Below are 17,283 nucleotides of genomic sequence, written 5' to 3'. Positions count from 1 at the left end.
ATTATACTTTTTCTCTTGACCCATTCAAACATTCTATTCTCAATAAGCCCAGCGAAGAGCTTTGCATTTGTATTTAAGAAAGAAATACCTCTATAATTTGATGCTTCATCATAGTTTCCTTTTTTTGAAAAGCGGAAAAATTATTGATTTTCTGAAGTTTTCGGGAGCTATAGCATTTTCTAAAAGCAAAAAATTCATCAGTTTCGTGCTTATAGTGCTCAAAAGGAATACGATCACTTTAGCTTTCTCAATAACTTCTTTTAATTCATTTATTGAAAACGGTGCATGTAGAAAGTCATCTGTGATTAAAGAGGCTGCGTATAGTACCAATGGTGATCTTATCTTAGCGTTCAGAAGCTTTTTGAAGTGATCGCTTAGATTTTGCGCTTGTAATCCTAGAGCTATGGTATTCGTGGTTCTATTTAAGGTTTTCACAGCGATTGATAACCGATACTGTCTCTTGCTCAAAGGCAGATTTTTGTACTGCACATATTCTTTTGAATTCAAGATTTTCCTGAGTACAGTTTTCTAAAAACAGGCAAGTTTCGTGACCGGAATAGCTTTAAAAATTTGATCTCTATCAAACCACCTTTTCTTATAATTGGTTTTCTGCGTTAAAACCGATATATCTCAAGTTCGTTTAGTTCTTGAAGTTCTCTAATTTTTTTCCTCGTGTTTTCTTGGAACTTGCTCTTATTTCTTTCATTTCAGCGCATATTCGGGATAAGATTCAATTTTTTTGCACCGGTTGGTGCTTCTGTTCGCAATGTTGTAAAAGTAACTTCAAGCAGCTTGTGATCAGAGAAATTCTGAGTTCCTACTCTGAAATCACTCCTGATGATAACTATAGGCTTTATATACAAAGATGTCAGGTAAAAGATGAATATTAAAATGTTTTGTCAAATGTATTGCAATCGGCATGTTGAGACGTCATAAAAGACTTAAAGGTAAGGCAAGTTTCTAGTATCTGATTGGCTAGATGCCAAAAATTGTCTTCCAATTAAGGCAACATTACTGGAAAGTAAGTCAAGAAAAATCTACCTTACTATTAAGTCAAGTAAACTTAAGTCAAAATGAAAATTGATCAAGGGTTTTTATTGAACTGAGAGCTGAACTTTATTACTCTATAATTTATTTATTTTCTGCCCAATTCCATTTAAAGTTTTTTTTTGTAAAAGCGATAATTGAAAAATTGGAAAAGTTATATTCCTTTACAATACGAAATGCAAGTCGTGAAAAACTTGTAGCTTGCCCGTGAAAAGTTTTGTATACAATAATTGTGTAATAGTTTTTGTAAACTGAAGGAATAGGTTAGTAAACTAAAGTTCCAAGTTTGAAAATGTTGACACTTGAAAACTAGCTAGCTGCCTTGGTACCTTATGTTATCTGAACCTTCCAATGGCTTGATGATAATTTTATGGATTGAAACCATGCTGTCAAACATAATTTCCAATATGAATTTTGATCTATACTAACCTACGCAGAAACGGATTCTGCACACAATTTCAATTAATTCTTAAATTATAATTTTGTCCATAAAAGTAATGAAGCAGAAAATCTCTCTTTTAAAATTAAATTTTGTTTCAAATTTAACAAACATGAGTTCATATTCTCTCTTTACAGATGGAAAAAAACAAAAAAAAAAACAAAAAGTTGGGGAAATTATTTTACGTGAGTGCTCTCTTCTGTCTAAAACTACCAAATTTGTGTAGTGTGGAATAGCATTCAAACAACAACTGGCAGTTTTGGTCAAGGTTTTCAACAGACCTAAATGGCTGAAACACAAACACGCTTCAGCTTCGACTTCGCCTGACGTTTACGAGTTCAGCCATAGGAATTCAATGCATGCTATCACAATGAAGCTTCGACCTCACGTTTCATTTGACAATCGTAAGGAAAAAAACGTCATGTTACGTAATGTGACTCAAAACGGAAGCTCTAGTTCAAATTTGGTGAACATTTGATTTGTCTGACAGCTCAACATCTGTAAAAAAGTCAACAAACAAAATACATTTTTCTTTTTGAGGGATTCCCATTGGTTATTATAAGACTGTGTAAGCTACTTCCGCGATAAATTTAATTTTTATGATTTCAAAACTCATGTTATTTTTTTTTGAGAAAAAATAACAGCTGCTAATGACAGAAGTGTCATTTTAGAAATGTCATATTGGAAGTGTCATTCAAAGCACCTTCAAAGTAGGCCCAACGTAACGCAGACGAAGCTGAAGCGTGTTTGTGTTTCAGCCAATATTCTCTGATTTTATTTGATTGAGAAGACTATTCTTCTCTGGCTTTCTCAAACAAAATATTCCTCAAAATCAACACAAAATTCTTCTCATAATGTAAAAATGAGTTATTTATATAAATAAAAAGTACTAAATTAAATTTAAGTTATAAACCCTATTTTTCATATGGGGATATAGCTCAGTGGTAGAGCATTCGACTGCAGATCGAGAGGTCCCCGGTTCAAACCCGGGTGTCCCCTACTGAAATATTTTTTTCTTTAAAGACTAAATAACCTCACTCGATAGGAATAGAACATTACATCAAGACGTATTAAACATTTAAACTTTGAAATAACCTGAAATTACGTCATGTCTTTCTTTAGCACCGACTGAATTGAATCATTATTAAAATTTTGTATTTTTTGCCTCAATAACCGTTTTGAGATAATTACGTAGCTTAAGTACGTACTAAACAATTCCAAAAATCAATGTCTCCATCTAAAGGTTCGTTTATTTAATTTGCTGGGACTTAGTTAGGTTTTTACTCAACAAATGATTTGGTCATCACATAAAACTCCCCAGTCCTTGAGCCCGTTTTAAGCCTGCATTGTCAATAGACACTTGTAGTTATCCCATTAAATCAAAATTCTCACTCTTGTTCCAATCCAAGAAGAAAACACATAATTTTTTGTTATGAATTATTTTTAATGAAAATCAATTTCTTACATTTTATAATTATTTTTTACAGTAAACACTCAAATGGTTTTATTAGCAAAGAAAAATTTAATTGAAGAATGAAATAAGCATAAGAACATTAATTAAATAATATAAAGAAGCCCTTCTCCAGTCTCCTCACTTCCCCCAAATTAATGATGAGTAAGAAGAACCTCTCAATTAATAAAAACAATATAAATAAAAAGGATCAAAATGACCACGAAAAGAATCGAGAAATTTCTCTTCAGTTTATATTTGCGATCCAAGGCAAACAAGAAGTTCTTAAAAGAATCGGCAACAGAATCTGTCTGCATTGTGCTCCGTCGGCCTGAGATCGATGAGTGGAAGCGTTGAGTTTCGCGCTTCATTGGAACATTGCGAGGCGTCTCAGCTCCTTTGACCAGTGGTTCCGCCTTCAGGCGTTCCAGTTTTCTGGCAAAGTCACTTAGGTACGGAGTCTCCGGTTGATTTTCATCATTCTCTTCTTGGTCATCATACATGCTCGAGTATTTTGGTGCTGGAGTATTGGTTGTTCCATAGCCGCCACTGGTGTAGCGCCGTGTGGTGGATGTGGTGATTGATGACGCCGTGTTGGACGAGTACCCAGATCCTAATGAACTATAACGCGAGGCAGCAGGCAATGATGGTTTGTTGTATACTTTTTCAGGCTCGATGGACATCGAGTTCACGGAAGTGGTACGGAAGGACAATGTTTGGTTATCCGGTTCGACGACAACTTTGGGCTCGGATAGGCCGTACGATGTGTCACGCATCAGCGGCTGAGATTGTGTCAAGGGGCGAGCAATGGGCTCATACAGACTTGCATACTTTGATGTGAAATCGTACTCCGACTCGGATTCTGTTTCGTTGACTGTCGGTGGTGGTGGTGGAGCTGCGACCGTTTCTTGGCTGTACGAAGTTGTGACCACTCCAGTTTTGGATAGCGAAACCGATCGTCGGCCTCGTGGAATGATGATTTCTCTCTCGCTTTGCTCAGCCGCTTCCAACAAAATCACATCATCATCGTCTTCGTCCTCTTCAGCAAGAACCGCAGCCGTCTTGCGTTTCTGCGATACTGCAATTACAGGCGCGGGAGCCTCCGTTTCGGCCTGTGCTCGAACAGAACGTCTTCGTTCTGTGATTGGTTCTGGCCTAGAGGACTCTGGCAGACTTGTGTCGTCAACAGTTGATGTGACACTTGTGGCTGCTATTGTCCGACGATTTATGCGACTTGGGGGGCGTTTGGGTGCATCTTCCACAACAGCATTAACATTTGATTCGACGAGCGAAGGAATCTTCGTGACGTGAATGGTTTCTCGTCGATTCTTCTTTTTATCATCTACTTCTCCGTTCATAGCAACACGCAGCTTACGTATGAGAAGTTTGCGGCTTGTATCGGTGATTGGAACATTAGGTAGTCCGAATTCGAGGCACTTTTTGCGAAGTGACGCATTATCAAGGCTTTCCAAATTGTCGTCAGACATCTTTAGGTGCAAATTAAATTACAATTAGTTGCTGCAAAAGTTTACATTTACAATAGAAGCAATACAATATAGAATTTAGCATTAATACTTACATAAATAAATAAGTGTTTAAAAATAATTTATTAATAAATAAAACTTTTTTCTAAATTTAATTTATTTTCTTCTCCAAATCCAAACGCAACACAACACAAAAATATGAAATATGCTTGGAAATCTCGTATTTTTCGTTAACGTTTTGATATTTCAAACTTGCATTCCAGGGTCCAAGCAGCCGGCGCTCTTTTGCGATGTCGCACAAGATGGAAAGAGTAAGGCTTAGGTGCTACCATCGTTATCTCGTTCTAATCTTGTTTTATGTCAACTAATTTTGTATTCCAGTTGTATTTTATTTGTGGATTGAGTTCCACAAAGTTGAGTGAAGTTTGATGGTAAGTTTAAGGGACTGCTAACATGAGGGCGACTAACGAATGAACAAATGTTCGTCCTTTTGTACATTTTGTACACATGGCTTGTTTTTATTTGTCATTGCAAATGTACAACGGAGACGGGAATAATATTTTTAGTTTAAGACACTCGCAAACATTTTATTTGTTGAAGTGTGGATCGTATGGACAACGCGAATTTAATTTGACAGTTCTTTACAATCAGATTGTAGTGTACGTCGAACAATTTGTTTTCTTAAATTTCTCGTATTTTGTCAATGTGAACGCTTTGTATATAATTATTTTTCAAATTGATATACAGTAAAACGAAATGGATTTGGCAGTCAGCTGTTCAGTAAAATAAAATTTCATCATCAACAAAAATTGAAATGGATATATAACTTTCTCTTATGGTTTTTTTTTTTTATTTTTTTACAGTTTTGAAGAACAAACTAAGCGTCCTAGATCATTGAGAGTAGCCCTTGAAGTCAATTCTCTCGCAAACAAGACGGGATTATCTCGGGAGCATTACCGAATATTATCTTTTGTATTTCTCAGAAGATTTCTTTAACCAGAAAAATGCCAGTGTAGAGTAGTGCAGTGATGCAGTGTAGAATAGTGTAATAATGAAGGTTCGTGTAAACTGTCATAGCAAATTCAAGGAGAAACGTCATTAACAGGTGTTAAAATGAAAACAAATTTAAATTCAGCTGGAGTAGAATTAAATGAATACTTAACAATACAATTTTGAAAGAGTTATTAAACTATTACTAATTAAATTACTACTTACGTATTTAAGGTGGCGCTACAGTCCTGTGAACTAGGGCCTCACCCAACAAACTTCTACATCTAGCTCGGTCCATAGCTAGATGTCTTCAGTTTCGCGCTCCAAGTTGGGTGAGGTCACTTTCCACTTGTGCGCGCCACCTGATCAGCGGCCTCCTTCTACTGCTCTGTCCTATGGGTGTATATTCGAAGACTTTCCAGAAAGAGCATTGGTTTCCATGTGCTCCACGTGACCAAGCCATCTCCGTCGTCGTTGGACTTTTACCCTTCTGGCTAAGTCTACGTCGCTGTACAGCCCGTACAGCTCGTCATTCCATCTTCTCCTCCGCTCCCCTTCGATGGATACGGGAGCGTAGATCACACGAAGAACTTTTCTCTCGAAACGACCCAAGGTGCTTTCATCCGCTTTTGTCATAGTCCATGCTTCTACACCGTATAGCAGAACGGGGTCTTATATAGCGACACTTTGATCCATCGAGAAAGGACTTTACCCAAAGAAACAGCTGTTAGCAAGAGTTATTATGCATTTGATCTCAGCGCTGGTGTTGTTTTCTGCGTTTACAGCGGAGCCAGGTAGACGAAGTCCTTTACTACCTTAAAGTTCCGTCTGTCGATGGTGATGTTTTGACCGAGACGTTGGTGTTGTAATTTCTTTCTTAACGACAGGATGTACTTTGCTTTTTGCCCTCATTAACCGTTGAACCCATTTTTGCCGCCTCTGCCTTAATACTCACAAAAGTCCCAATTGACATCACGCTAAGTTCTTCCGATTATGTCAATGTCATCAGCATATGCTAGTAATTGGACAGACTTTTAAAAGATAGTGCCTCTAGTGTTAACGTTAGAGCTATGCACTATTCTTTTAAGTACGATGTTAAAAAAATCGCATGACAGCGCAACACCTTGTCTTAAACCTTTTTTGACATCGAAAGGTTCTGTTTATGGAGCAGCTTGAATTCTAAATGGTCATCCTGCACAAACGGACGAGTTTGGCAGGGATGCCAAAACTAGACATGGCTCTATACAGCTCGTCCCTGTAGATGCTGTCAAATGCGGCCTTGAAACCGATGAAAAGATGGGTGGTTTCGATTTGGTATTCTTGGGCTTTTTCCAGGATCTGCCGTAATGTGAATATTTGATCGATTGTGTTTTTCAGGATCGGGCAAAAATTACTGAGGTTCCTTTCATGTTTCATCGGGCATGCTTTCTTCCGACCATATCTTACAGAAAAGTTGGTGCATGCTCCTAACCAACTTACCTCCAGTTGCTTTAAAGAGCTCGGCATTCAAGCCATCCGCTCCAGCGGCTTTATTAGACTTCAGCTTAGATATGGCAATCTTCGTCTAAATCGTGAGGACGGGATCGTTGGTTTTTGTCGTCTATGTTTAATGGATCATCCTGCCTGACAGCGGAATTCGATTCGTCGTCGCCGTTATACGGTCTGCAGAAGTGGTTCTTCCATATCCTCATCATTCCACTATGATGTTTCCACTTTCTTCTTTGCAGCCTTTGGTCCTGTTTATTTACCTGTGAATTTCGTTTCACCTGTTCATAAAACTTTCGAACTTCATTCCTGCTTTTAAACCTCTGAACATCTTCGACCGCACGCTTCTCATGCCCTCTCTTTTTTTTTCTTCTGAGAAGTCAGTGTTCCTCTCGCATCTTCTGCTCATAGAGCTCATGAGCAGCTCTCGTCCTTTTATGCAGCCTGTTGTTTGGCTGGATTTGCCTGCCGACATTCCTCATCAAACCAGGGGTTACTCGTTGGTGGCTGCTTGAAACCCAGCACATCAGGGGTGGCTTCTCTGATTGCATCTTGGCAGTGTTGCCACTGGTTTTCGATACATTGTGTTGGCGGCGGAGAACTTCGAGAGAGGTTACTTGTAACTCGGCCGGAAAAGGATTTGGTGATCTCTGGCGATTGTAGCCGTTTGACGTTGTACCTTCTCCCAGCACCTCCCTGTTTTGCCTTATTGAAATAATCCTTTGGAAAGCGCATACCTATAGTTTCACGTTACGGACCCTTGAATCGGTCTTCAAGATAGTGCGATTACAAGCAGATCTTTAATATGCCAAAGCCAAAGTGTTAGGCTAAGGAAAAAAGGAGGGGCTGATCAGGTTTTGTCGGAGTACATTGGTTTTGAATTCTTAAACATTGCAATGACAACGAAGACTACTATCGTCAGCGAAAGTATTGGAAAAATTGGAGAAAAAGGGGACGGAGACAAAACCGAGCCCTGAGCTATGCCAGTTTTATATTGTTGAACTAGAATCTGTCCATAAAACTTGTATTGGATTGTTCGAAAGAAAATTTGTAATCCAAAAAAGTAAGGTGGCTTCGATAACAAAAGCACCCATTGTCAGGCTTTATTCTGTACTGCCGGAATATTTCGTCATTGAAGATATTTCTAACTTGATAATTATTCCGTGTTTCGATAATTTTGAAATGAAGGCACCGAAGTGCTATCGGTCGATAATCCATTTTGAAATTCGTTAAAGAAATGCTGTTTTCCAACTACTCGGAACGAACCCATAAGAATGGGATAAGTGGAATAGCTTACGCAGGACCAGTAGAATTATGTATTTAAATTCAATTCAATTCAATTTGAAATGAGATATTTCAGGACATTCGCTACAGTACGAGTATGAAAAAAGATTGGTCCCAAAGAATCATTAAGCCCCCAAGAAGTGTTGGGAGCCATGGCACTATACTGTACTATATTACTCAATTCAGTTAACTAAAGGTGTGTTTCATTGACAACTAGCGTATGGACAGAGGAACAAGAAAACTTCCTCATGTTTTTTTACGAGTGCAGTCCTTTTTTCTGAAATTGTTGGTAATTTTGTCCTTCGAATATGGGTTTTGCTTAAGCCTTTTCCAGTTTTCACCAGTTTGGACACTGAAAGCTTACATCTTTCTCCTTGATAACTTCATTGCAGCTCAAATCCAACCATGACTTAAGGCCCAACTATAATAGACATAAGCAAACATAAGCTTATGTCAAAAACCCAACGAAAATTCACTTAAGTTTGCAAAACTACTGCATAGCCATAATGCAATTTTGCTCACGTATCTACATGTCACATTTTACTTAAGGCCCAACTATAATAGGCATAAGCTAGCATATGCGCGCATAAGTAAACGTGCGATTACAAAGAATCTCAATACGAGTGAACATAATGGAATCTAGCTCCGTTTCGTTCAATTTTTCTCAGTTTCGTTAACTTAAGCACACTTAAGCAAGAGCGATCCCAGTCGCTCGCCGCATAAGTAAAATCTGACATTTAGATACGTGAGAAAAATTGCATTATGGCTATGCAGTAATTTCGCTAACTTAAGTGAATTATCGTTGGGTTTTTGACATAAGCTTATGTTTGCTTATGCCTATTATAGTTGGGCCTTTATGTGGCGAGCGACTGGGATCGCTCTTGCTTAAGTGTGCTTAAGTTAACGAAACTGAGAAAAATTGAACGAAACGGAGCTAGATTCCATTATGTTCACTCGTATTGAGATTCTTTGTATTCGCACGTTTACTTATGCGCGCATATGCTAGCTTATGCCTATTATAGTTGGGCCTTTAGCCCTGTGTTTGATTACCTTAATGACTATTCCGAATAAAGGTTTTCATTCCGATAAATGATGAAGTCATGAAAAAACGCAATATTGTCAAAAACATGCTTTTTTGAACACCAAACAACCTTACAATATTATTGTCTTTCTATGTGTAGACAGGTCGTAAATCCAAGAAATGGTGATTTCTCTGAGATCAAAAGAATATAAACTTGCCAGTTAAATCCCTTATATTCTATACAATACTTATGTGTATTTACTAGATTTTGTAAAATATTTAACACTTAAGATTAACTAATAAATGACGCTTCGATGTTCATTGTGTTTTAATGAAAATATTTAAATATCCGAATTAATGAACGACATAAATTATAATATTATATAATAATTTAAATATTCTTACAAACGTACACAAATTATTAATATTATATGAATGTTTGTTTTCTTAATACTCTAAATATTTGAATTCCTAAGACAAGTGCATAGAAAGAAATGTAGATGTAAAATGGCTTCCGGTTAAGCTCTTTGAATTCTTCCAGATTATCTGATAAAATAGTCATTTCTTTCTTTGTGATTCTGGTTTGTTCTTCGGCTGACACTGAAATTAAAAAAAGAAAATTTATTGTAGATTTGATTTTATATAATTTAATAATTGTATGTTTATTTACAAAAGAGATCAAGTATATCCTGTTTCGAAGCCTTCTCTAAAATTCGTCTTGCTTTGCTAACTTCACAATGCATCACTTTTATTTGTGAAGATTTCACGGTTTGTAACAAATTTAACTCCTTATGCCAAAAGAATTGTATTTTTCCATCTAGAAGTGATTCCTCAAGTCTTTGAAAAACCTGTAAAATTATGGATTTGTTCGCTTACTCGACAAAAAAAAATCTGTCAAATTAACAGTACATGCTGTGAATTAACATTATCGCTTTTCATTTCAAAATTTTTTGCATTTGATGTATTCATTTCATTTTCACAAACTCACCACAAGCATTACTTCAAAAATAGGTCTGTTCCAAAATGATTTATCACAGTCTTCATTTATCCAAAGAAACAGAGTTTTGATATAATAGCTCTTCAAATGCTTCATATTCGTTCGAAGATCACGATACTTCTTCAAGAGTCTCAAAGCATTTTTCATTTGATTCTTGCCAGCAATCAGAACTCTTTCCGAATCAGTATAGGACGTTCTAAAGGATGGATTATTATTTATTTGAACACTATTACCCGCTGCTTTCAATGGTCTTGGTATGGCTTCCCAAAGTTTTGAGCATGGAACTCTTGATGAAACAGATTTTTCTATTGGAAAAACAAACCCGGGAACAAAATCAATCGAAAATAAAGGTGTATTTTCTTTAATATTTTGTACTACAATATTATGAGCTGGACCTTCTCGGCGGTATTTTAATTTATATTCCTCATCTTCATGAGTTATTGTACTATTGAGCTTATTTAAAACTTCAGTCATGAGGCTCTGAAACCATTGTTGAAATTTGTTTTCTAAAAATAAACCATCAGTGTTGATCAATTTACTGAGGAATATGTGCATATTATTTTCTTTTGGGACATCTCGTCGTAGACTAGTTAAGACACCTGTCAAGTCAATGAAGACATTGCCTTTGTTGATATTGTCCGGATAAATATTGATGTAGTCTTTTGATGGAAATTCCAATCGGATAACAATGTCAAATTCATTGGGCTTAGAAACTTTTAAATTATCTGCGTAACTACCTGAAAAATATGAAATTATATTCAAGAAATGTATACATAAATAAAGGTATTTAGTAATAGAGTTTTCTAATAAAAGGTTTCGTTTTGATATTAAATGCAAACTAGCATTTTTTGAAATCATTAATTGAATGATTATTCTTTGAATTGATTGTAGAGGATTGCAGGCCAATTTTGATGACATCTTCGAGAAGGGAACTTTGCATTTAAAACAATTGTCGAAGTGTATTTTGACAACTTCAACACCTTACAAAAGCACGTGTTATTTTATTTGTAATGTTATAGTAGTTTTAACATCACATATATCAAAAGATCAAGGCTTCAAAAGTGACAGCTGTCAAAAAGCAGGCTTTTTACAGCATATTCAGAAGTATAATCTCCCAATTACCTACCAATGAGCTGTGTCTAATGTTACATGGTTCATTTATAATTTATACTGCGCGTGCACCAAGGGTTTATAAATACCCTTATAATGATTAAACATAGTGCTTGCCAATATGAAAGGAGGATAGGAATAGAAACGACATACCGATGCACATTAGTTTTAAAGGTCTGTACTTTAAAATGAGTCGAAATTATTGAGCCTGGTAAAACATTCCGCATAAATGTTGTGCGGCTTAAAGAATCCTTATACTAAGCTGTGCGTCCTAAATTAAGCCTAAGGGTAAAGTATTTCTAGAAGCACAGGTATTATTACGGTATGGTATGTCTCAGTAGTAAACCACCAATTCTATTAAAAATTTGAAATACGTTATTAAAGCACCAACCCAAATATAAGTTTAAGACGAATAAAAGCTTTGGAAATTATAGCTCGTTCGATACTACTTGAATTAAACGGTTCAAAACGTAATTATAACCACACAAACAAAAATTAGTCAATATCAAAAGCACTCTTTCGATATTTCTTAAGCTGAAAATTGATCAGCGTTTTCATGAGCTTGGAAAGAAGGGACGTGAGTGCTATTGGACAATAGTTGCATTGGCTTACAAAAGGAGTGTCATTAAAAACGAGCGTAGGAACCGAAAATGACGTAGTGTAGTGCTGCGCACATTTTTTACAAATGACCAAAAATTTGTAAGATCTTTTGGAATTTGTAGTAGTTTTTGGTCATGGAAATATTTAAAAAGTCGAATATGTCCGTTACAGGTCTTTCTTGCTTGTTTAAACATATTCCTGTTTTCCTCAGTGGGGTTGGCTTTGAAAATCTCGAAACTTACACCTTTGATCCTAATAACCTATTTAACGGCTCAAATCAAACTATTACCTATAGTTTGTTTAGGATTGGATAGATTTTATCCTATTGGGGATAAAATTTCTCATACCACAAGGAATTATGTGCATTTGTAATCACATCTGCGCTGGAATCCACGTTACAATCGAGGAAGCATAGTGACCAGTTAAAGTTCTTGAAGATGTCGTTAAGACCGTCTTAGTTGGCTTTCTCATATTTACAAAAAGTGGCTGATAATTTTTAAGAGATTGGTACATTTTGTATCAACATTAATTGGTGGCCAAATTTGAGAGGACCAGTTCAGTAAACAATCAATCAACACCCATACCTTCAAGAAACGCAAGATCGGCCGAGAACATCGCAACGGTCCGTAAAAACACACAGCAGGATCCGAGTCAGTCTAATCCTCGCCGTGCACAAAAACTCGGCCTTTCGCAGGCTTCAATATGGCGTATTTTACGTCGGGACTTGGACCTACAGGAGGTACAAGATCCAACTGACCCAGGAGGTCAAAGTTTATGACTATAGAAAACGCCGCCGGTTGTTCGCTGACTGGCATTCGAATCACTTGGAAGAGGACCCCAATTTTGGCCGAAAAATGATCTTAGTGAAGAGGCACATTTTGGATGAATAGATGTGTTTACAAGCAAAATTGCCATATATTGGACAACACCAACCACGCGAGGCTCACCAGGTGATAATGCATCCTCAAAAAGTTATAGTTTGCTGTAGATTTTGGGCGGCGGCGGCGTAATTGGTCCGTTTTTTTTTTTTAACGACGTGAGTGAATCATGAATTGACAATTGCATCATGTGGACCTAGACGACACGTGGTTCCAGCAGGACGGTTTGGATGAACAATTTGAGGGTAAGGTTATCTCTAGCAGGAGTTGATGTAATAACACCTTTAAATAATTTGTTCAGTGGTTGCCTTTTCAGATTGTCATTCATGTTTCTGTCATCTAATTATATTTCGTCACTTCCTTTCTAACCTTTAACCCGATCTTACCTCTGCTTTTTTCTATGTATATAATTATACGATTAATTGAAATAAATCTTTGCAATCATAGAAGTATTAAACCTTAATTACTTACATTGGCGACGACAATATTTGAAACCGTGAGTAATATTGATCTTGTGTCACAAATCGAAGTCAATCATAGCTCTATACATTCAGATAAGCTATTCGTAAATGTAAGCGTCAATGAGAAAATTCTTAAGTTCCAAATAGATACAGGTGCGTCGTGTTCACTTATTGGTCTTGAAGGTCTGAAGCAACTGAACAATCCCTTATGTTTACCTACAACAAAGATTATTGAAAAATACGGTGGCAACATCTTACCACTGAAAGGCACAATATTAGTCGATTTAGTCTCAGCGTCACATCATGAAAGTTTGAGTTTAACAGTCGTTGATAGTCCCAGTGTAACCAACATCCTAGGCATGGATTTGTTTCAAAAACTGGAATTCGGCATATAAATTCCAAAGAACATGAACTAGTGCGTTTCTTCAATCCCTCAATGTTTCAAAGTAGACCAAAAATCGCTTAATACAGATCTTGAAGCTCTAAAATTAAATTTCAGTCAACATTCTCATCCGAACTAGGACTCTTGTTCCGTATAAGGCTAACATAGTATTAAAACCAAATCCTCAACCAAAGTTTTATAAACCATACAATCTACCATTCGCACTTTATGAAGACGTCCGCGCCGAAATTAACCGATTAGTATCCTAGAATATCCTCAAGCCCGTGAACTCGAGTGAATTGGCCACACCAATTGTGGTAGTACAAAAACAGAATGGCAATTGGTCTGAGTGACGCTTATCTGCAGATAGAACTCACAAAGTCTCCAAAAGAGCGTATGGGTATAAACACTCCTTTTGGCCTTTTCCAATTTGAACGGTTGCCATTCGGAATTTCGAGCGCACCTGGCATCTTTCAAGGAATCATGGAAGGTGTAGTATCTGGTATACCTGGATGCGCAGCATACCTCATTGTCACTGGTAAGAATAATGAAGAACACTGAAATAATGTCGAAACACTCCTAAACAGGCTCTCCGCACATGACCTCAAATGTAGACAAAAAGTGTCACCTTGCGCAAGACAAATTAGAGTATGTGGGCCACGAACTCAGTCCAAAAGGTATTAGACCAACTGAAAAATTAATAGAAGCCATAAAGTTAATGCCAGAACCCAAAAACATAACGAAATTAGAATCATTTATTGGCAAAATAAATAATTATAACAAGTTTATTCAAAATTGTTCGTCAAAGGCATCGGTCTTGAATCAACTTAGACGACACGACAAGAAATTCGTGTTGGGTTCAGAACAAAGTACAGCTTTTAATTTATTAAAGAACGATATCATCAATGCGGTTCAATTAATTCACTTCGAAGGAAATGTTCCTCTTGTGTAAGCAACTGATGCGTCAAAAACGAAAATAGGAGCTGTTCTTTCACACCGCTACCCAGACGGCAAAGAGAAGCCAATCTCTATCGCATCGAAAACCTTGAACGAGCATCATGTAAAATATCAATCATCTTCGGCGTTACGAGATACCATCAGTACCTCTATGGCAGTGGCAGACAGTTTTATTTGCTCACCGATCGTCAAGAACTTGTCACTCTTTTACACCCATCAAAAAAACTACCGGTTATGACTCTTCATCGGCTTCCACGTTGGGCAATTATTCTCCACGCCTATAGGTATACGATTCACTACCCCAACACAAAGAATCATGCAAATGCTGACGTCTTATCAAGCCTACCCATGGGAAATGATATTGAATTTGATAACTGAGAGAAAAAAATGATTACAGTTGACCAGATTTATGAGTCAGTTATCTCAGATTTTCCAATAAGAAATCATCGTAGCACATACTAAAGACGAAACACTCAGTCGCGTTTAACATTACATACAAAACGGGTGGCCACAGAAGCTATCCGAATCACAGGTAAATGTAATTCCATATTTTCATCGAACGTTTACTCTTTCTGTAAGTCAAGCGAAGCAAAAATATTCATCCTGGCCTGCAGCAGCTACACCGTGGGAAAGAATCCAATCGATTTCGCAGGTCCTTTTTTTTCTCGAATGTGGATAATTGTTATAGATTCTTTTTCAGTTTTCCATTTATTTTTGAGCTGTCATCGACAACAGCAGAATCTACAATTTATGCATTACAAACAATTTTTGCAATCGAGGGACTGCCAAGCGCAATCGTTAGCGACAATGGCCCGCAATTCTCATCAGCCAAATTCAAAATGTTGTCCCAGCTAAATTCAAGGGCGGATCCAAACTTTTCACCAGGGGGGTATGGTTTCAATGTTTAATTTGGATGACTCCCTACAAATGAAAGCATTCTTAGATTCCAAAAGTTTTCTTAATATGCCATATTTAAGAGCTAAAACACAATAGTTTAGGTGGTTTTTGTTGCAATTTAGAACACAAAATTTAGAGACAGTTTAAGAAAAATCACATGTTTTGACCAACAGATTTGTATGGAGACTGCTGTTATTTTTCGTATTAATAAAATGAAAAAAACGCCTTACGCTATTAGCTTAAAACCCTAATTTCAATTAACACAATTGGTTGGAGATGTTCAAATGGTAGACATGTGCATTCAAGAGGACACAAGCGTCCACAGGTTTTTCTCAAAACCCACCTCTGTCTATCAACTCCTACTCTCACCTCCCCGCGGTGATCATCGGGTGCCTAGTACCTCAACTGAAGATTGGGTTCCAACCCCAGTGGAAAGTTGTTGGGGGCAGCAAACGAGAGAGGGGGGTAAGGTTTAAGGTACTTAGTGAACACCTTGTAGGCTTCTTCGACATATTTGGAGCTCAGGCCTGTAAGGAGCGGTATATCCGGCTCCCCTTCCTTGGAGTTATACTAAGGATCTAGCATTCCAGGTTGGGGGTTGTTCCGTTCGGGGTGACTTCCTGGCCACGTAAAAAATACCTTAAGTTTCGAAGCACCAACAAGCCTCGGATACGGACGGATTCACTGTTGACAACCCACGAAAACGAAATAAGGACAACAAACTTTGGATATGTACGTGGAATGTTAGGTCCCTTAACAGACCACGTGCAGCCGAACAATTAGCGGAAGCCCTTAACTGCTGCAAGCAGATATTACAGCCATCCAAGAAGTGCGATGGGATGGACCGGGCAAACGCAAACTAAAAGACTGCGATATCTACTACGGCGACTGCTACCCAGAACAAAGACAGCGTTTATTTGGGTGTGGATTTGTTGTTGGAACTAGGCGCAGGCAAAAAGTCTTGAGTTTCAACAGTGTGAGCGAGCGCATCACGACAATCCGCATCAAGGCTAAATTCGCCAACATACGCCTAATATGCGCGCATGCCCCAACAGAGGAGAAAGATGAAGACACCAAAGACATATTCTTCGAGCTCTTGGACAAGACATATGAGCAGTGCCCTGGCTATGACATTAAAATTGTCTTAGGAGATTGTAATGCCAAGCTAGGAAGAGAAGACATCTTTGGAGGCATAATCGGGAGATACAGCCTGCACGACACTACCTCCGACAAAGGATTTAGGCTGGTCGATTTCGCTGCGAGGCGAGGCGTTCTGGTAGCTAGTCCGCAGTTCACGCATCTTAATATCCACAAGGGGACATGGAAATCTCCTGATCAATCAACCGTCAACCAGATTGACCACATTGCGATCGACGCACGACACTTCTCCAGTATCCAGGATATACGAACATTCCGAGAGGCCAACATTGACTCGGACCACTACCTCGTTGTAGCCAAGGTACGGCTACGGATATCCCGATCCAATCCAAAACAAGGAAGTACTGTGAGAAGATTCGACGTTAGACGGCTACAAACGCAAGAGACTGCCATGTAATTTTCCGATCGAGTCTCTAATAACAGAAATGCCGCCTCTAAAGTGCTAGGTTTCACACGGCCACCACAGCGAAACCCCTGGTTTGACGACGAATACCGGCAAGCTCACGCAGCGAAACAAGAGGCATACAAAACGGCGCTGCACAAAAGGAATAAAGCTGCTCGCGAGCTCTACGAGCAGAAGAGGAGAGAGGAACACCGGGCTTCTTAGACGGAAAAAAAGAGAGCATGAGAAGCGCGCTATCGA

At 37.9% G+C, this 17,283-nt stretch overlaps 2 protein-coding genes and 1 non-coding gene across 3 annotated transcripts in view; 1 reads left to right on the top strand and 2 right to left on the bottom strand.

Moving 5' to 3' along the window:
- Window positions 1-2,413: 2,413 nt before the first annotated feature.
- Trnac-gca (transfer RNA cysteine (anticodon GCA)) lies at window positions 2,414-2,485 on the top strand. The gene has a single exon. It is a non-coding gene; the product is annotated as a tRNA-Cys (tRNA).
- A 424-nt stretch (window positions 2,486-2,909) lies between these two features.
- LOC129951944 (otefin-like) lies at window positions 2,910-4,698 on the bottom strand. Its single transcript, XM_056064313.1, has 2 exons — window positions 4,516-4,698; window positions 2,910-4,454 (listed from the first exon to the last, which is right to left on the bottom strand). The coding sequence occupies exon 2, from the start codon at window positions 4,421-4,423 to the stop codon at window positions 3,116-3,118; it is 1,308 nt and encodes a 435-aa protein (XP_055920288.1). The 5' UTR covers window positions 4,424-4,454; window positions 4,516-4,698; the 3' UTR covers window positions 2,910-3,115.
- Window positions 4,699-9,513: 4,815 nt separating this feature from the next.
- LOC129949768 (cyclic GMP-AMP synthase-like receptor) overlaps window positions 9,514-17,283 on the bottom strand; it is a 30,619-nt gene continuing 22,849 nt past the window's right edge. Inside the window, exons 3-5 of the mRNA XM_056061411.1 lie at window positions 10,189-10,934; window positions 9,871-10,048; window positions 9,514-9,800 (exon numbers count right to left, since the gene is read on the bottom strand). Of these exons, the coding sequence (XP_055917386.1) occupies window positions 9,628-9,800; window positions 9,871-10,048; window positions 10,189-10,934 (1,097 nt within the window). The 3' untranslated portion in view covers window positions 9,514-9,627. The remainder of the gene's footprint in view (window positions 9,801-9,870; window positions 10,049-10,188; window positions 10,935-17,283) is intronic.

The sequence above is a fragment of the Eupeodes corollae genome, chromosome 3, assembly GCF_945859685.1.
Source record: "Eupeodes corollae chromosome 3, idEupCoro1.1, whole genome shotgun sequence".
NCBI lineage: Eukaryota > Metazoa > Arthropoda > Insecta > Diptera > Syrphidae > Eupeodes > Eupeodes corollae.
This window is presented reverse-complemented; position numbering and strand designations above follow the sequence as displayed.